Source organism: Manacus candei, unplaced genomic scaffold, assembly GCF_025592945.1.
Source record: "Manacus candei isolate 608988 ecotype Guabito, Panama unplaced genomic scaffold, ASM2559294v1 h1tg000002l, whole genome shotgun sequence".
Lineage (NCBI taxonomy): Eukaryota > Metazoa > Chordata > Aves > Passeriformes > Pipridae > Manacus > Manacus candei.
In genome coordinates this window covers 143,141-163,443 of record NW_026138050.1, presented here as the reverse complement: position 1 = coordinate 163,443, position 20,303 = coordinate 143,141, and the positions used below count along the sequence as shown (strand labels likewise).

Sequence of the window (20,303 nt, the reverse complement as noted above, 5' to 3'; positions counted from 1 at the left end):
TTAGGGACTTCTTCAGAAGAAACATAAACTTTTACTGTTTTCTTAAATCAGAGAAATCCAGAAGTGCCTTTACTCTCAGATGTGACTGAAGGCAAGGGGCTTGTGATCTAGAGAGAATACCTGGGACAGGGCAGTGTGATGCTAATGGTGATACAGAAGGGCAAGATTCAATGTGTGGCACTCCCTAATCATCTGAGTAAGTGTTGCAGGTGGTGGCTAGAGTTCTGTGAGGACCCCAACCCCTGCCTACTTCTGCTTCCTTCTTTTCACTGTGAAAGAAAAGCTGTTCTGGTGCATACAGAAGATCGGAGAAGCCTTGTCCAGACCCCCTTCCCAGGAAACTGAGGCAGGGGAAGTGAGAGAGCAGGACTATGTGTGTGTTGGTTGCAAGTGCAGTACATGGGGAGAAGCTGACCATCCTTCCCAAGAGAAGCAGTATCCAGGACAAGAGGGTAGGGGCAACTTAGTGGCTTGGCCTGGGACTTCAGGCTGATTGATGAAAGAATGCTGCTATGGGCAGTGGCATCCTTTGCAGCATAGAGAAAATTGCAAAGCCATGCAAACCTCTCAGAGCTAATTATTTTGAATTACTTCAGTCAGTTTGCCTGCAGCTGTGTCTGGTAATAACAGCATCTCCTACCCTGTTCTGTTGGAAGAGTCAGTGGTTTTAGAGTTTGCTTTCGCCTCTAAAAGTATAAGAACTTTGGTCATTTCTGTGCAACCTCAAAACTTGTGATACTAACCTCTCTCACTGTATGTCCTTTTCTGCAGAAGTGGGTTGGTGCATCCCATACAAAAATGACCTTTGATTTCTTTGAATGGGGAATAGTCCTGCCAGAAGTCCTAGAAGTTTATACCATGCGTCCTTCTAACAGCACCACACGGGAAGAGCTGCATGAGCTGAGAAAGAATCTGACTTGCAAGACCTGTGTGTCTTGCCTGACTGCCCCAGGCCACAATAGCCAGTCCCTGTGGTCCGGTGTAAACAGCAGTGGTGGGACTGAGGAGCAGTCATACGGGCACTTGTCCATTGATACGGTGACTGTGGCTGATGAATTTACATCCTGTAACCACCAGTGCAGCTGTAACCACGTGTACAGGGGACATAAGCATACCAATGAGGAAGATGATAGTGCTGGAGGACCTGGTTACCCCAAGGTTAACATTGATGAGGAAGACAGAAAGATATCCCATGACTTGCATCTGGCTGATCTGAGCACGCAGGACAAAATACTTGCTTCAGGTTCCGTGTCCACAGACCACTTGAGGAGCACAAGTGTCCCAGTCCACCAGCAAGTAGAAAGGTCTTCAGAAGGAGGAGTGGGGAACATCCTAGAAGCCCTTTGCTTGCAGCCTCTTCGGTGGGATTTGGAAAATCCAGGTTCTCTACCTTCTCCTGACGGTGACAGTGTTTCCTACAGTGAAGGCTCCTATGACTTCTTCCCTCACAGTACCAGGCCCGGTGACAGTTACCCTATGATCTGCGTTGATTTGGACACTATTGACAGTGGCTTTGTGGACTCAGACTGTGGAAGTCCACTTGATTGTGAATTTGGGCAAAACAGTCAGACCAACTGTGGGCCCATCTCTCTTGAGCAGGAGGGGCAGGACTTTCCACGGAGCTACGTCAAGCAGTGGGTCTCCTGTCGCTCTGACAGCCCTGTCAGTGGGGCACAGGCAAACTGAGGGCTTGATGTTACTTGGCAGAGTGTGGGGCCTTTCCTTACTGTGCCAGGGGCAAAGTGTTAGCAAAATTCAGAAGAGAAACAAAGTTTGCTTTGTGTAAGCTTCTTGCATACAACTGAAAACTGTTAGGTCCACAGAAATACGTGCCTATTTCTGTTGCCACTTATCCTATTAATGTCTCAAATTTGTTATGATTGATTGTTTCTGGGTTTGGTTGGTTGGTTGGTTGTTGTCTTTTTTAGAATTCTAAGTACCTTGAAAATTATCCTTTGGGTTATATAGATGTGCAATTTTTTTACAGTAACCTTTTGAAGAGTACAGAACATTAAATTATTTTCCGTGGTGTTCTTGCATGACTTGGGAGTTTGGCTGTACATGGACTCTTAGAAGCATAACCCATGGCAAGCATGTTTGCTACATTAAGGCTCCCCCACCCTTTCCAAACAACATGTGGTATTACTTTTCCTACTAATGTCTTTTGGCTCTTTAAACTCAGCTGTAGTAGTTTATTAGTTATGGAGGTCCCAGACCTGTCCATGGGGTATGATCAAAGCCAATTCTTATTTAATCACCATAGAAATATATGTCCAAGAGAACAAGCACAACTCAGGTTTCAGAAAGACTGTGCCTTTCCAGGTGGGGTCTGTAAATGAAAAGTCTTCAAAATATATAATTCCAGACAAACTCTTTCTACTAGGCTACTGAATCAGCTTATCTCCCAGCACTTTTCAAGCACATTAATTGAGCAGCTTTTAAAACTATGCCAAAATCTCAGAAATGTCGTCCTAGCTGGATGTGCCTGCAACTTCTGCCTTGGACTTGCTCTACTGCTGTTAACAGGTCAGTAGCACAGATTTTGAGCAATTTCTGCTAGCTAATAAAGCCAACTATGAAACTGCAATTTGCACTGTAACTGTCAATCTGTTTCCCTCTGACATCTCTATCTCTGATTTGTTTAGCCTAATTGTCTTTAAAAGTTACTGCAATACTGAAAGTGAATGTGAAGACCTAACGTCTTATGTAGGCATAGTGCTGCTTGGCTGTAGGAGGTCCTATCCTGAGAGAATCTTTGTGGTGAATGATGTTTGCTTTCAGTGCAGTAATAATCTGTTGTTGCTGTGATACCAATAAACTCCCTTCCCTCTTCTCCATCTCTTAACTGAGACTATAGGCATCTCCACAGCTCCCTAAAGAGAAGGGAGTACTGTAATGAAGAGAAGCTCTTTCTTTCACAGGTGAGTGCTGGGACTGTACTGCTATGCATCCACCTCCCTGGTTTGATTGTTCAGAACAGCCATGGTATCTGCTATGTTGATTTTGGACCTATATGGCTTAGTTTTGCCCATGTTTTTATTATTCCCTCAATATACCCCTAGCTCAGTGGCTTCCTGGGCACTGCTCTAAGATATTAAGTTTTTTGGTTCCTTCCCTCCTTATTTTCCATTTTTCTTGTCATCAGCTGTGATAAGTTGTGGGAGGTCTTCACATGCTAATACATCCTCCCTGCTGCACAACCAGTCCCTTGTGTGTCCTCTATGAACTGCAGAGGATCACCCCAACTTCACTGCCTGGATGAGCTGAGCCTGCCCCACACTGTCCTACAAGGGCTTTTGCATCATGCTCATGTCAATGCGAATGTGTACTAGGCAGAAGTGTTTCTGATGGTTTCCACACAGTCTTTTACAGCTTCATCTTACAACTATTTTCACTTCAGAAACTACATTGTGGTAACTGACCCCGGCTGCTTAAGGGAAGAGGGGAAACTCATCTTTCTTTCTATGGCCCTTTACATCTCAGTTCTGCCTGCTATTTGTCTCTGTATCGTTGGCCCCAGAACTGCTGAAGGAGCTGTTTCTATTACTGCAACACTATCGGGCTGTACATTTGGTAGAAGGTGATGGTTTGGTGCTATGCTGGGCTAGAAGTTACTTCTGGTCACCCTAGGAGGCAGATTTTGCAGGCAGGTACCTGCCATAAGAGTATTAAAATAAGGGAGGCCATTCCCTTTGAAGCAAGCTGTAACAATTGCCCTTTGGCCAATGAATTGTTGTCACTGTGAATGTGGAGGGGTTGGAAGTGGGGGTTTTTCAGTGTCTCCTAGGAGCAAACTGCAAATGTCCCTTACCTAGCAGTATCTAATTTGGAAAAATTATGTTTTCCCAGGAATGTTAGGGCCAAAAAGCAGATACTAGGGGAAGAACCATAATTCATTCTGTTGTACCAATTTGGAAATGTCCATCTCCATTTCTGCATGGCCTCTGCCTCCTTGTCTCTTGGCCCCAGAAGCTGATACTGACAGACTGTTATTTGGTCTATTCTTCGACTGCTTCTCTCTCCCCCTTCTTGGCACTAGACCCACGTACAGGACTGACTTGATGCATCCTAATTGTAACACTGCCATTGCAGCTGGGCGTGGGAAGATCTGTTCCTCATATGCTCTGGGATCAGGACACAGAAGCACTGCAATACTTTTTTGCCTTTGCTTCCAGAATTGCACTTTGAGCACAGTGCAGCAGTTGGCTGTGGGGGAAGCGCAGGGCAGGGCAGCTCAGGGTGCTCCAGGAGTCTGAGCATAGTTTGGTAGAGGACTTGGGTGGAAGCAGTTTTGCCTCACATCCAGACAGGGCTAGAAAATTACTTTAGGTCACTTAGAAAGCTCTTCTGTTGGCCCTTTTTTATATAAAAGTTGCAAGCCTATACTTCTATATTCAGCAAATTGCTTGGCCTTTTAAATGTTAACCCTTTAGCAGAAATTCCTCAGTTTCTCCATGACTAATGAGTAATTACAGATACGGCTACTTTAACTCAATCTGATAATCTGAGCAGTTTTTCATTGGTTCTTGAGATTATCTTTAAAATCAGGCACAGTATGCTCTGCTTTATTATGTCACTGCTGCTACTGCATGATCATCAAACCACGAAACCCAAACTATCAAGGGACAGAAGCGGTGCAAAAAGTGACATTTTCTTTGAGCTGGTAAGACAGTTTAACATATTTCTGTTCCATGTATGCCAGTATCTAATGTTAGGATACATCTACTGAGCTAAAATGTTGAAAAATATTTTCTATCCCTAAATGTGGAATTATATATTGTTTCTTTTACTAGAAACCTAGAACAAAAGAATCATGAGAAGGGTCCCTGTGCTTTTGTTCTGCTAGTTTGCTGAGCACAAAACAACACTATTGCATTAATTCTGATGGATTGTGCTCAAAAGAAGGACCACCCTGAAGAAATTATTTTTTAGGTACTCCTCTCTGACTGCAAGAGATGAATGTAAAGGAATCCAGCCAAAATAGTCCTCAGTGTTTGGGACTTTGCAGGCAAAAATATACTTTTTTAATGTATGCATGTGTGTATAGATACGTGTGTGTGTGTGTGTGTGTGTGTGTGTGTGTGTGGATATTGCTTTATTGCAGTAGTCATCCTTTGTACCAGGTTTTTCTCTCGGATCCAAGTATGTCAAATCTAAAAGTGCAAGGCTGTTTGTGAGCATCAAATTATGGGAAGATGGCTCTCCAAAGATGAAGGGAGAAAAAGACTGGTTATATGGGGTTCTCTGATAATCTCTGTAGTTGAGAAATCCAACCCCTTTTTCCTTATTCCCCAGCAGCTGGCATGCTGATCGTGTGAGTCTGCTGTGTGCACTTGATGTGCTTCTGTCAGGCATGTGCTCAGAGGCCTAGGTATTAAGAAGGTAGACAATCTATGGCTAATTTTTCTTAAAGGGCCTGCAGAAGTTTTTCTTTATAGGCAGAGATGATTGTTCATGATGGGTACCCCTCTAATCACACCTAGTAGTATAAAGGTGAATGTACACTTGGGTTAGTCCTAATGGATGGATGGATGTACCTGTTGGTACAGATGTGCTACTGCCTGTCATTGTTTTACTTCATAGGTGCCAGTCAGTGTCCTGCTTTTCTGTAGTGCCTGTTGGTGCTTCCTCTGGAAGAGATGTAAGCAAAGGAAGGGATTATGGCCAAGGGAAAGCAGGCCACTTATCACTAATTACTAAGATGTAATGGATGGAAACAGTGTTCAAGGGTCCAGGTCTGCTGTGTCTGCTCCCACTGTACACCACTCATTGTATCATAGAATCCTAGAATGGTGTGGATTGGAAGCGATCCCTGCCATGGGCTTGTCCAAGCCCTGTCCAGCTGGCATGGAACACTTCCAGGGATGGAACAGCCACAGCTTCTCTGGGTGACCTGTGCCAGGGCCTCGCCAACCCTACAGGGAAGAATTTCTGTCCAGTATCCAATCTAATCCTGTCCTCTGTCAGTGGGAAGCCATTCCCCCCTGTCATGTCACTTCATACCCTTGTCCAAAGTCCCTCTCTGCCTTTCTTATAGCCCTTTTAGATACTGAAAGGGGCTCTAAGGTTTCCTCGGAGCCTTCTCTTCTCCAGGTTATCAACCCCAATTCTCTCATCCTGCCTGCATAGCAGAGGGCTCTAGCTCTCTGGTCATCTTCACGGCCTCCTCTGGACTTGCTCTAGCAGCTCCATGTCCTTCTTACATTGAGGACCCCAGAGCTGGACACAGTAGTGCAGGTGGTGGTCTCACAAGAGCAGGGTAGAGGGGTAGAACCCCTTCCCTCAACCTGCTGGTCACACTGCTTTTGATGCAGGCTGATGAAGGATTGGCTTTCTGGGTGGCAAACGTACATTGCTAGATCCTGCTGAGCTTCTTGTCAACATCATATCTTGCTGTGGGAGTGACAGCAAGAAAAACACATTTTGAAAGAGTCCAGAGCCTGAAGCTTCTGACTTCCTCTAAGATTTAGGTGAGCATAGAAGACCAGATGTATGAGCTGCAACAAGAAAAAATTACACTGATGAAACAATGTACTCTATATAAAAATTGATTTCAGAGGTGGAATAAAACCGAAGAGTCCTGTCTCTCTGGTGTGGGCTGGCATGTAATCTGACAAGTATCCAAGGATGCTCAAGCATGTTGAAGAAGCTTATGCACGCATCTCCATGTCAAATTTTTGCTCATGCTCTTATATGGCACTTCGTGTTTTGTCAGGCCTTTGTAGAACTTGTCTTACCTGTAGTCATCCAAAAGTCAGAGATGCAAAGGTCCTTTCTTGTGTCCATCCCTTTGAACCTATTACATTTCTCTACACAATTCTTCTATTTCTCTTTCTCATAAGCTTCTTGTCCCCACTTCCAAAGTCACTGACAACCTCTCCTTGTCCTGTTGTCATCTCTCATTTCTCCATCAAAAAGTGAACTCGATGTCAGCTTCCTCCTCCCACTAGATTGTTAAATCACCTCCTCCTAATCACCCTTTATGCTACTGCTTATATATTGAAGGTACTGCCTGCAATTCGCCTGGGCTACCTCATTCTTTGGGTCTCCTTGTAAAGCTCTGCTTTACTGAGTTGCTAAAACCCAGATGATATCTAGGCTACCCACATGATGGGACTGTGTTGTCACCTTCTTGTTCTACTTCCCCTCTCAGTGTTATCTATCAAATAATTTATTTCACCTTATAAATTCTTAAAAGAAAATCTTTTTATTATGTGTTCAGCTGGACCCGAAATGTGGAGGTGAATCTGTGAATATGAATTCCTAGTAATAGATCTACCAATAACTGTCAATCATGTGCCTTTCTATTGGTAAGCAGCTGAGAGCATTTGAAAAATCTGTGCTGTACAAACTCTGCTTCAAAGTTACTTAAAATTACTTTTGGGAAATGGAGGCTGCTGGTGGAACTACAGGAGGGAAGGGGAAAGGCAAGGCTGCAAGGCCTCATTTCCTTGAGCAGGTAACAGGCAGAACAACTCGGCCCTGGAAACATGCAGAAAGGATGGAAACACCATTGCAACAGCTTGAGACTACCTAGGAACTCAAGGTCACTACTCAGCTCCTGGTGCTGAGCTAATATCCAGACTGGTGGAAGCATGTCTGGTGTATTGTTTCAGGGTGTCATCTCAGGCATTTGGTCTCTTTCTTTCCTGCAGAGTAAAGGTGGTTCCTCCAGTTTTCACAGGGCTTTTCTGGCTTCACCCACAACTGCCCAGTGTGGCAGAAACTGGGCATTAGAACGTGAAAAACCAGCAGGCAACCTGGCTAAAAAATTGATTTGTCTTCCAGTGCTGGCAGCTGCTGTAATAGCACCTGGGTAGCTGGCACTGGGTTTCCATCTGAGCTACCGGGATTTTGTATTGTTTTTCAAGATACCCAAGAAAGATTTATAGACTACAAGTCTTGCATCATATGTTTAGGCAAGAGGTTCCAGCAATAAAGGTAGTTCCCCTTTGTACAAATTCTACACTTTATTTCTGTCTAATTGTATCTACCTTCAGTGTCTAACAAGTGCATTCTTTCCATCTGTCTCTAGGAGATTTAAAAAAAAAAAAGATTTTTCTCCTATGTGAAATCACCTTCCCATGTAAGATACTTATGGCTGGTGTGACATTACTACTTAGTGTTTCCTTTGGTTAAGTTAAAGAGATTTAGTTGGTCTTTAAGGGTTGATTTCTGAGAAAAGTTATCCAAGATCATATCATTCTTATAGCCCTTTCCAGAACCATTTTTATATTGACAGCATCTCTTTGTCTAAAGTATGGATCCCAACAGAAGAAATTATTCAATATTACATGTAGCTACAATAACATTTCTTTTAACCCATATGCATCCACAGTCTGTGTGTTAGCTCCTCTAATTGCATTAATGTACTGCAGAATCTTGTTCATCTGGTTATGTGCTATTTCCTGAAATAATTTTCTGATAAGCCTTTCAGAATTCAGTGTTACATGACCTACTTATGACTAACATTCATGGCTTCTAATGCAGAAATTTGCATTTAAACATGCTGTATTTGTTTCTAGGTGGGCTAGAGAGCCAGAAATGTCTGACACATTTTGAATACTGAAGAACTGAACAAAGTACTTCTTACGTGGGGTGGGGGGAGTTTATAAAATTAATAGCAATTACCTGGAAACATTCTGTCCTGGTTTACTTATCTTAACCTATGTTTGTTTATTTGTTTGTGTGCCTGAACGAGTTCTTGTAAGCACATGTATCATTCTACTTAATGCAGCTCTGTCTATATCATATTTAGTCACTATGACTGTATTTATCTCAGGGATCACACGCAACCCTGATTAGAATGATAAGCAGGAGAGGCTTCATGCCTCCCAGCCTCCTGCAGCTAAAATCAGCTACTGGTGACACTTCCTCTTGACAACCCCCACTCTGAAGAAGGTCTGCAGCAAAACAGAGTGCTTACCAAAAACCCATAAATGAAGAGGTGGGGAAGTGGTAGCCAGAAAGATTCCTTTTCTCTTGATAAGTTTCTGAAACATTGTAATTATTTTACTATTCGATTCAGAAAAGGGATACCATAAGCAGGCATGATCACAGGCAAGAAGTTTTATGTGGATGCTACTGTATAGCTTTGTGAAATTCATGACTGGAAGGATACTCTTGGTCATGGAGTCCAGTTCCTGCTGTTGTAGCCATCAGATCACTTAATCCCTTCAGTAAAACAATCCTAATGATTTAAATATCACAATCCTTGCTAAGCATAGGCTTTTTCTCGCTCACTTATATTCTAGATTACTTCAGATCCTTTGTTGGTTTGAAATCATGAACTTATTCTATAGCCAGGCTGTATCTGTTTGGTCCTGTGCTAATGCTGTACTTAGTGTTTCTCCTATCCTGACACTCTCTCCCTTTTCCCCAGCTTGTCCTGAAAGAGATCATAATCTCTGGCAAATTTTGGTTGATAGTTGTTGGTTTGGGTTTTTTGGTTTTGTTTTTTTTAATAATAACTAACCCAAGCTCTTCTAAGACAGAAAATTCTCAGACCCTTACGTTAGCCCAGCCCTAGAGCTCAGTTCAGTGTACGTGCTAGGCAAGCAGTGCAAACAGTGTTCCTCCAAAATTCTTTTAATTTTTCAAGAAACTGTTTTTGTTTATTAGTGGTCTCTGTCTACAAACTCACTCCATGTTTTCTGGGTTTCAGGCTCCTTGGAGCATCACACTCCTTGCAGCAGTGCTGGGCTCATTTGCTGTGTTCAGGTAACAGCAAGTATTGCAAACTGAAAACATCTTTTAAAAACACCATGTATTGCTGAGTAGATCAGGTCCATATTCTTCATATTAAACTTTGCCGTAAGAATACCAAATCAGAAGCTTTCAGTGAAAAAGTATAATTTTAAATTAAAACTTCATCAGGAGAGAATTCACAGAACGGAATTTCTAATTAAAAAAAAAAAATGAGTCCAGCTTAACACTGTACAGAGGTAGTGTTCCATATTGCAGAAGATACACTTCAAACATCCTTACACAAACCTTCTGTGAACTGGGGTAATGACTAGGTCCTAAGTATTCTACATCTCTCAATGAATGCTTTGACAGGAGCATATCAGTTATTCTCTGTTTCTCTTTTCTGAATATGCAGAAATTATGTCTGCTCCAGGAGGCCCCTGAGCTGCAAATGTCTGGAGGCTGAGAATGTTTTCAGAGAAGAATATCTATGCTCTATTGCTATGATTTTTCTCTAAGCATCTGGTTTCGGTTGCTGTCAGAAATGAGATACAGGGAAACATGAACATTTTTTCCAACCCACTGTGGCTCTCTGCTGCTCTTAAATTGTCATAAACCAGATGCCAAAAATGCAGGAAGAAGGAAAGATGAAACACCCACCCTTTCACCCACCCTTGATCAAATTGCAGGAATTAAAGATTTCCTTTAATGCAGCTCGTGCTTTAGATTCCTGTACAAAGTATTATTTACTGCCATGAGAAGACCAGTTCCTATAGAAGAAATTATATAGCTGAGCTGGTGCCCTGAGAGATTCAAGATAAGCTTGCATCACACTTGCAGAAGCAAGTAGGTAAAGCTTCAACCTGCTGGTACAAATACTGACAAAACTGCTCCTAAAAATTGTTCTGTTTCAGATATTATCTGGAATGGGAAGAGTTGTGTGGCAGCTGGGCCTCCGGCTGTGTATCACTGCTGTGCTGCTCTTTGGTGGAGGAAGAGGGAGAGGTAAGAGGAGATCTGGAATAGGTTCACCGTAGGAAAACAGGCATATACCTGTGCTCATTTTTCATTCACAGACTCTTAAATATGCAACCCAAGATTCTGCCCTTTCCTAGGCCCCAGGAACCGGTACAGCTGGCTGGTAATGCCAAGCCTAGGGAACTGAGCACATACTGGATAAGCTGGGCAGCAGAAAAAGTGTAGCTACTGCCCAAGGTCCCTGCCCTAAGATCTTACACTCATCTCATGCAGTGAAGTGTGGTACAAGAGAGGAAGAACATGATGGGGAAGATTAGATGTAGTGTCAGTAAAGGAAGTACTAGCAAGTAATGCATTTATTTGATGTACTGAGCAAGGCCTCATCCAGTGATACACGAATCCAGCTCTGGTCTCCTTCCTCTGCAGAGCTCTGTGGCAGCCTGAGCTGCCTGAATAACTACATAACTACTGTGAACTGCACATGGGTGACGGAGAAGCCCGTGGGCGATGGACCTTTCCACCTGCATTTCACCAAGTAAGAGCCACATACCGAGTGCTGCCTGTGGCAGCCCCAGCCCTGGCATGGGCAGGATGGCATGGAAAAGCAGAGATGGGGTCCAGCTGTGGGCTTTGCTCCCTCCACAGCAGGAGGAGACCTGTGGCACAGCTACCTTTGCCACCCCATCACCCCAGACCTGGGCTACCTTGGAAGCTGCTTCCTTTTGTGGGCCCACAGCCTCAGCTGGGGCAGCTGAGGTACAGTGCACACAGCTGCATGTTCTCCTGCCAGCTCTGGCTATCCACCCAGTGAACTGTTCTGGCAGGTGCCTCAGCATAGGGAGCCTTTCCTTCCTGGCCTTCAGTCTCTGTGATCTGGGAACTTCCAGAGCCCATCGTCCATGAAGCTCCCTAATCAACTTCTAATAATTTCTTGTCTTTTTGCCTAGAAATTAAACCACTAGTAGTTTAATCTATTAGTTAGTGTATATATATACAAGTCCAGTGAGTTATAAGCTTTAATAACAGATTTATTCAGTGCTGGTGAGGCCACCCCTGCAGTGCTGTGTCCAGTTCTGGGCCCCTCAGTTCAGGAAGGACATTGAGAGGCTGGAGCAGGTCCAGAGAAGAGCAACGAGGCTGGGGAAGGGACTCGAGCACAAGTCCTGTGAGGAGAGGCTGAGGGAGCTGGGGTTGTTTAGCCTGGAGAAGAGGAGGCTCAGGGGAGACCTCATCACTCTCTACAACTCCCTGACAGGAGGGTGTAGCCAGGTGAGGGTCGGGCTCTTCTCCCAGGAACCAGCAGTAGGACAAGAGGGCTCGGTCTTCAGCTGTGCCAAGGGAGGTTTAGGTTGGATATTAGGAAAAATTTTTTTACAGAGAGAGTAATCAGACATTGGAATGGGCTGCCCAGGGAGGTGGTGGATTCACTGTCCCTGGAGGTTTTTCAGATGAGACTGGATGTGGCATCAGTGCCATGGGCTGGTAACCACAGCTGTGTTAGACCAAGGGTTGGACTTGATGATCTCGGAGGTCTTTTCCAACCTGGTCGATTCTGTGATTTAGAATATTATCTGAATAGTGTTTCCTCTAATGGAAACAATAGGGTGAATAGTTTGCTATGTGACAGGATAATTTGAGATGAATGTGTTTAGATTATGCAATAACATTGTCTTGACCACCAGTAACTATTACATGAGGGTAAGCCATGCTGACATTAGATGCCTCATATTCTGGTACGGTTAAGTCAAAAATAGCCTAGCTCTAAATAATACTGGGGTTTAGATCTATGAAGAACTGCCAAGCTGATAAACTGTGATATCCCTGTTTCTTGTGGGATCCCATGCAACATGAAAAATTTGCTAATAAATGGCTACACCACAAAACAACAAACCAAATTCCAACATGTTTTGCTGTCAGTACTGATGTTTGTTCCTAGCAAAAGAGGCCTTAATGTACAGCTCATTGCTTCTGTCCTGTGCAGTTGTAACTAACTTCTTCCCCCCTACCCAGCTGCTTTCCTGGCAATGACATGCAGCCCTCTCACTTTCAGAGAGGGCAGATGTTGGGCTCTGTATGCAGCTCCTTGAAGGTCTGGTGCTTTCAGCAGAGAGGTTATGAAGGCATCTCCTTCCTCCCTATTCAGCCCTGCCATCCAGCCAGCTTTAGGATTGCTTTCTGTGCTCTCTGCACTAAAGAGGTTCATGGTCTTCCAGAGTGTGGTGGTGTGCTAAGCTGCCACATGTTCTTCATAAACTGAAAAAACACTTCATTGTATGCCTTCAAAGAAACTTTCAGCCTTTTTATTCTTCTAGCCTCTGGTCAAAGGGCCACAACGCCAGCTGCAAACTGACTGCCACAGAGAGCATGCAGAATCAGTACCACTGCACAATTCATTTAGCCAGCCAGATCTTGGAAACAGATGGTTATAGAGTCTCTCTCCAAGGAAACTTCTTTGGCCGTAATCACAAATACATTACCTTTCCAGTGTACAATCCCCGCAAGCACAGTAAGTATGAACAAGGGCGGTCGTGAGCTGTGGCTCTGCCCAGCAGCTTTGGGGTAGGTCTGATATGCTCTCTAACAAAGGGTGTCTCAAAGACAGCAAGTGGAAACAATGAAAGCAAGCCAGACTGTCCATTCCTGGAGAGTGTGCTGTGTGGACTGTACCAGTGAGGATGCAGTCCCTGAGTCTCTCCATTCTGACCTTTCTAAGACTTTAGAGAGGGCTGGCTCTGGAGCATCTTTCAAGAAGACTTCGCACTTGCATCATGTTTTCTTGTGCCATAGATAATTTACAATTAGATTGCCACAATTGTTTGTTTTGTTGTTTTACTTTTTCCTGAGAAATTATGTAATGAGAAATCAAACTCACGGATTTAATTGAATGTCCCGTGGCCTGGTACTTCAGAGAAATGCTCTAGTATCTGAAATACTAGTATCTAGTATCTAGTGTCTATATGTGTGGTATGTTTTTAGGGCAGAATGTGACATCCAGAGTGGTTCTTTGCTTGCAAGATTATCCCCAGAGACTGCTGGAGTTATTGTTAATTTATGTCAGTTTTGTAGCTGCTCTGATCCAACCTGGAAACTAATTTGGTCTACTTCTGGTCTTAGTATCACTCAAATATTGTGAAAAAACCTGCCTCCTCTATTTACAGTAAAACTTGATCCACCTTTGAACCTCCAGAGCAATGCCACTGCCAGCAAGTGTCAGATATGGTGGAGTGTGTGGAATGTGCCTTGGTACCTCGTTGAAATTCTCCAATATGAATTGCAGTACAAGGAGTACAGCATGTCCTGGGAGGTAATGGATGAGACACACAGTGATGCTGCCTTGCTCTTTGGGCACAACAGCCTTGCTAATCAGCTCAGGGCTCTCTGCCAGCTGACTCTTTTAATCTGGCCTTTCTGGTTTCCCATATGAAGTCTGAAAGATTTTATATAAATCAATCCTGGAGATCAATAACTCTTCTCATGACCCCTACATTCATAAGTCACCCATCCTCATGCAGGCCCTCTTCTTGCATCTAAGAAAAGAGAATTTGGAAGAGAAAAGGGAAAAAAAAAAACCAACAAAAAAGAGTATTTAAAAGACCATCCCTTTGCCCAGCCTTGTTAACAGAAATGCTTTGCAATACTTTTCAGATTGCATTGAACAAGACACCATCCAGTTCACTGCCACAGATAGAAATTGAAGCAACAGAGCTTCGCAGTGGCATTGCTTACATTGCAAGAGTTCGCTGCAAAGTTTCTGAAAATGAGAATTCCTACCACAGTCAGTGGAGTGAGTGGAGCCAGACAACGGTGTTTCAAAGAGCAGGTACAAAGAATGTTGTTTTCATCTTAATTCATTTCATGTCCATGTTCCAAAAAAAAGGAAGATATGTGGAAAAATGGAGCTTTACAAAACAGAACTAGCTTTCTTCAAGTGTTCATAGCCAAGTTACTTTCCTTGAGGACTTTAGCAGCCTGTTTCATTTGGATTGCTTGGTTATTTGGAGTTCTATCCTGACTTCTAGACTTTTGCTAAAAATTTTTGTGCTAATTGTTTTCCTAGATGTACCAAAACTGTCTGAGAAGATCTTAAATACCACTATGCAGCTCTTGTTCATTCCTCTGAGTTTGGGCACTCTACTCTATTTATTCTGGAACTGCAAACTTTCTTCAAGGTATGTGATAGTTTTTCATTAAGTTCCCCTTGATCTTTATGGCCTGAAGAGGATAAATCAAGAGTTGTTATATCCCTTTTCCTTCCTGTTTCTCCTGCACAGGCTCAGTCATTGTCAAAACCTCTTTTGACAGTCATGGGACATGACATATTCCTTGGCTGATGATAGTTAATGACCCACTATACAGTCCTTAAGGAGACCAAAGTACCCTTGTGACTCCCAAACTCAGCTGAAACTCAAGGATGAGGGTCTCTTGGAGCTAAAGAAATTTAAAGCCATGGAAATTTCTTGTTAAGCTTCATGTAGATAAATTAAAAGTGCAAGTACCTAGCAATCCATAAAGGTGGTTAAACTGATGTCAATGTTAAGCTACTCGTGACATACCTGGCAGCAGTCGGTATGTAAAATAGCAATATAGGCAAGCTAGACTGACTCAGATTCTGTTGAGATCAAGTTTACAAAGAACAAAGTGGTTTAGAACCTTGGTTCAACCATCTTCTGCCATTTTTTATGCTGTCAGAGCAAAGGTAAATCTCCTACCTCTTTTTTTTTCTGCCTTGACATACATTATTATGCTCCATACACACATCATTCTTAGAGAAACAGAATACTTGACAAAATGCAATGAAGTATTTTACAGGATAGACTCTAATAAATGGGCAAGAATGTCTGGCAGAATTTCTCTGTCTAAATATAATGAAGCTAGAATTCTCTAAAACACTTCCAGAAACAGTGGTTTAGATCAAGGAAGCTGAAAAACAAATGTTTCAATAGCTTGGTGCATATAATGGGTAATACACCAGTAATAAGTTTTTGGATATTCCTAAGAAACTTTTAAGACTGCTTCAGGCTAGAAACATTAAATGCATGCATAGGTAGCAGACAAATGATTGCATGAGATGTCAGAAGTCATGGTAAGTGTGGAGGTTGCATCCAATCAGTATCATGGAGACAGAATACAGAAAAATTTTCCGGGTTTTTTAAGAGTTGTTTTCTCACTTTAGGGCAAAAAGTCTCACCTGCTTTAACATTCCCACACCAGCTGCTTTCTTTCAGCCACTCTATAGTTTGCACAATGGGAATTTCAAGGTAAGAAATAAGTTTAATTCCTTTCTTATGATCCTCGGTTCACGATGGGAGGATTTTTTTTTTTTCTGGGATTAATCATTCTAGCTCCTGAGCAGAGTTACTGACAGGTGGTTCTGCTCTTCCTAAGAGTTTACAGTTTCTCAGTTTCTTGTCTCCACATACTAGCTGACCAGCAGAGCTCCTGTCCAACTTCTCACTCCTTAGAAGTAGAACCCCTCTAGTCACTTTGAACTCTGGCTGAATCTAAAAGGTGCACCCTGTCCTTTCAAAGCCAAAGCAATACAAGTAGCTTGCATTGTATTCTGGAGGCGAAATCTTGTAAAATTTCTTGTAAAGCTTTGTGAAATTAGCAGCTAGATTGTCTACACTATTACTCTAACTTGGCCTGTTATATTTGCACTAAACCTCTGGATTATTGTGCCAAAGCCATATACACAGAATATTTTGGAATAACTATGAAAAATGACCCAAACTTATTGATCCTTTCACTAGGACTGGGTTGGACCTAATGAGGCTTGTAGCCAATTTGGAAGAGAAGAGGCCAGCAACTCAAGCAAAGTGACTGCAGATAGAGTTTATGATCTAAACACCCAGGAACTGATTTCCCAGATCTCTGGGAAACCTCGGGAAAGCACAAATCTGGTTGCTGCAGAAGAAAACTTTGTATTTGCCCCAGGTCCAAGCCAGCAATATGTCCCCAGTAGGTATATAAGAGCTGAAGAGATAGAAGTGAGGCCAGGACTATTGTTTGCACCGAACCATGCTGATGACACAGTTGGCCTGAAAATCTCTGAAATAATTAAAGACAATTCTGAGAGCCCTAGCATGGGAAGGAATTATTTCTCTCACTCACAGCATGGAAAGGGTGACTTTCTTATGCTTCAGGAATCTTTGGAGATAGAAGATGTGTCCTTCAGTGGCAGTGACTATTGTACCTTGTGTGACAATGATACCACAGGAGGTCTGATTCCTGCTGAACCACTGAAGCTCTCCGATGGCAATAGTCTTGTCAAACATCAGAATGATCAGTGACCTTCCCTGAGGAATACTGCCTACAAAGATTCTGGTGCTCTTCTCTCACCTCCCAGCATTGTCTTCCTAAGTGGCTTAAATGGTGACTGTGCAGACAATTGCAAACTTGTATAATTTTAAAATAAATCTTCAATTCCTGTACTTCAGAAGAAGATTGTGATCAAGTCCTCTGGCTAGCAAATACTACCCCTACAGGCATGGCAAAGCCCAACTCCAGCAACATCTGTTGTCTCAGAGATACATTACCATGCCCTTCCCTGAATTAACCTCCTGCCAGCAGAGGTCCAGTAACCGCCGGTCTAAGGAGGCAGCAGCAGACCCGCTGTTTTTCCTCAGGAAGAGCTATTGGAATTGTGTGCCTCTTGGAAGCAGCAATATTTGCAATGTGATGAACCATGATTTAAACTCCATAATTTTTTAAAGCTATGCATAATTCTTCATAAAATCACAATAAACGATTTTCGCTAAAGAGGGTAATTTTGCTTCTTAATGCATTGATGACTTCAACTGGTTCCTGATTTGATCAGAATTTGTAATTGCTCTGTTTAAAGATCATCAGACAGTGGACCTTGATCTTTATTATTGTGAAAGGCTCTAACTTTTTATTTTGCAATAACTAAGCCTCATGTACTGCTTTGATTTTAACAAAAATTTATCTCAAGGTTAAGTGGCTGGGCTGATCTAATGGAGAAAGATGAAAAGCAAGAACAGCACACATGAGGCTTACTTAATCACAATACAGGCCAGGCCTACTGGCTCTCCAAGGTGATGAGTCCTTTGTCTTAACTGCACAACAGGTACAGCCTTTCTGAGCTGGATATCTAGAGATTTACTTTCTGTCCTAGAAAATACTATACACAATTAATTTACCACCAAGCAGATTTCTGGAGTCTTAGTTGGATCTCCTCAATTTAATAGGCTCAACAGTTTTAGCAAGCATAGTGAGATATGTAGACATGCATCTAAACTAGCTGGCACATGCATATATACAGTCACATACATTTATTCCTCCGTCTTTGGAATGCTTCCCTTGTCTCTCTGCTGACCATTAGCACTGAATAGTTTTGACAAGGCAAAGAAACATTTCATTTATAAGTAACAAAGTAGGTTGAGACATCCTTCCCAAAAAACATGCTAGGCCGGAGAATTGTTGTGAGGAGTCTTCAACTGTGAGAAAAACAGGAACAGAAGGAGAAGTTCACATCCAATTTGCATGACAGCCATAGGAGGTAACAGCAGTGATTTGTTTTCAGTGTTGTAAGCAAAGGGCTTACTTGATATCTGAAAATATTATCCCATTTATGGTCCTTTGTGGTTTTTAACTTGTGAAAACTGTATTCAAGTGTGCTTCTTTTACTATACCTCAATCTAATGGCAAGAGAAGAATGTGCTGTTGCTGTCGTTAAGAGTTGCTATAATTTCCTCAGGATAAGAAAATCATATAACAAGACTACACACCTGAAGGATTTTGGCGATCCTAAACTTTTAGACCTCATGGTGTGGTTTGATGTAGTGTCTCAAATTTCAAATCTTCAGAATCAGAGGGATGCTTTCTGAAATTGTCAGATCAATTGTATCTTAAATCTCTCAGATCTTGATAGCCCTTGCTTATGAACATGTCTGCACAGAAAGTGAACCAGTTTCATAAAATCTTGCTCAGTTAAGAAGGTATTCTGTACTAGGAGTATTAGCAAAATCAGAGTGGGAACGATTATATTCAGATATGGTAAGGAGCAGCAGGTCAGGCTATGGAAGGGAGAACAAAAAACTTCATGACATAAAGAAGCAAAAGAAAACAGAGAGGTTGAATGTAGTCAGAAATTACTTGAGAGAAATGAAAAGTCAAAGATGCTGCTGCCTGTGTCCATTAGGGTAGGACAGGAAGACTGTAACAACTGAGTCTGCAGGTGATGAGAGGCTGATGGTTAAAAAGCTGCAATAATATTCCAGCATCAGCGGTTCTCCAGATGAAACAACTTTCAGCGGCTTCTGCTTTTATGGAGTTACTTATAAATGTTAGTTGTTGTCACTAGAAAAAAAAGAACAAAATACCTCTGCTTTACAATTAGGTCTTTGGAACAATCAAAGCCTCATTTTTATTCAGCCAATGAAATACTACAAATTTTCTACAAAAGTAGTCTATAAAACTCCTTTTTCCCCCTGGCCTTTTGCTTTGTGTTTTTATTTTAAGGTTTTCTGTTCATTTTTTGTGTGTGTCATGTTTGAGACTCGTATTAGGATCAAGCTATGTTTTTTAAAGCTTCTTCTAGAATCTCTGAACTATTCTAAGGCTGAGTTTTGCCTCTAAGTATCCCTCCAGTGGAAGATAGAGAACTACAATCTAGTAATGAGACATAATATGGGCTCTGGTCAAGCCTGTGAAGCCTTTCATATCCTGGGACTACCAAGTGCATGCTGTGTGTATCACCTGCAACCAGAACAAAGTGGCCAGCATTTTCATGTGAGTCTGACAGAACTGTCATGTAATATTATTATAAGTCTGTGCTTCTCTGTTGCTTCCTTTCTTTGTGTTCACAACTCTATGTTGTGTAATGTTTGAAACAGCTCTAAACTTAGCTCTGTGCAATCCATACATTTTACTAGTTCTATGATGAGCCTGATACTTTTTGAGCCTTATAAAAATATGCATGGACATAAACAAACATAAATCCAACTGGTCAATCTGCTATGCAGACCATTGTGATATTGTCTAGAAAAAAATTGTGCCAGATGAAATGGAAAAGAATCTGCCTTTTGACCAGGAGGATCTCTTTGAAGAGCAGCGTTCAGTAGCCACAAACACAGTTACAGCATTAATCTGGGGACAGAGTGGCTAGAGAGCACCCAGACAGAGAGGGACCTGGGAGTTTGGATTGACAAGAAGCTGAACATGAGCCAGCAGTGTGCCCAGGTGGCTAAGAAGGCCAATGGCATCCTGGCCTGGATCAGGAACAATGCGGCCAGCAGGTCCAAGGAAGTGATTCTTCCCCTGGACTCAGCGCTGGTGAGGCCACACCTTGAGTGCTGTGCCCAGTTCTGGGCCCCTCAGCTCAGGAAGGACATTGAGGTCCTGGAGCAGGTGCAGAGAAGGGCAACTAGACTGGTGAAGGGAGTCAAACACAAGTCCTAGGAGGAGAGGCTGAGGGAGCTGGGGCTGTTCAGCCTGGAGAAGAGGAGGCTCAGGGGAGACCTCATCACCCTCTACAACTCCCTGACAGGAGGCTGTAGCCAGGTGGGGGTTGGTCTCTTTTCCCAGGCAAAGATCAGCAAGACAAGAGGGTGTGGTCTCAAGTTGTGCCAGGGGAGGTTTAGGTTAGATATTAGAAAGAACTTCTTTACAGAGAGGGT

General features: G+C 42.7%; 2 protein-coding genes across 6 annotated transcripts in view; both read left to right on the top strand.

Moving 5' to 3' along the window:
- Positions 1–2,587, top strand: part of IL21R (interleukin 21 receptor) — a 38,578-nt gene extending 35,991 nt beyond the window's left edge. For all 4 annotated transcript variants that reach the window (XM_051784768.1, XM_051784685.1, XM_051784607.1 and 1 more), the window contains one exon: positions 772–2,587. In XM_051784768.1, coding sequence (XP_051640728.1) covers positions 772–1,686 — 915 coding nt within the window. In that variant the 3' untranslated portion in view covers positions 1,687–2,587. The remainder of the gene's footprint in view (positions 1–771) is intronic.
- LOC127470722 (interleukin-9 receptor-like) lies at positions 2,466–17,454 on the top strand. Of its 2 annotated transcripts, none has more exons than XM_051786655.1 (10): positions 2,466–2,526; positions 9,665–9,720; positions 10,602–10,692; positions 11,092–11,200; positions 12,978–13,171; positions 13,824–13,969; positions 14,311–14,485; positions 14,723–14,834; positions 15,839–15,923; positions 16,416–17,454. In XM_051786655.1, exons 3-10 carry the CDS (start codon positions 10,614–10,616, stop codon positions 16,953–16,955), a joined length of 1,440 nt encoding a protein of 479 aa, XP_051642615.1. In that variant the 5' UTR covers positions 2,466–2,526; positions 9,665–9,720; positions 10,602–10,613; the 3' UTR covers positions 16,956–17,454. The 2 variants fall into 2 exon arrangements, with proteins under 2 accessions (XP_051642615.1, XP_051642536.1); XM_051786576.1 differs by lacking the exon at positions 2,466–2,526 and adding an exon at positions 2,706–2,921.
- The last annotated feature ends 2,849 nt before the right edge of the window (positions 17,455–20,303 follow it).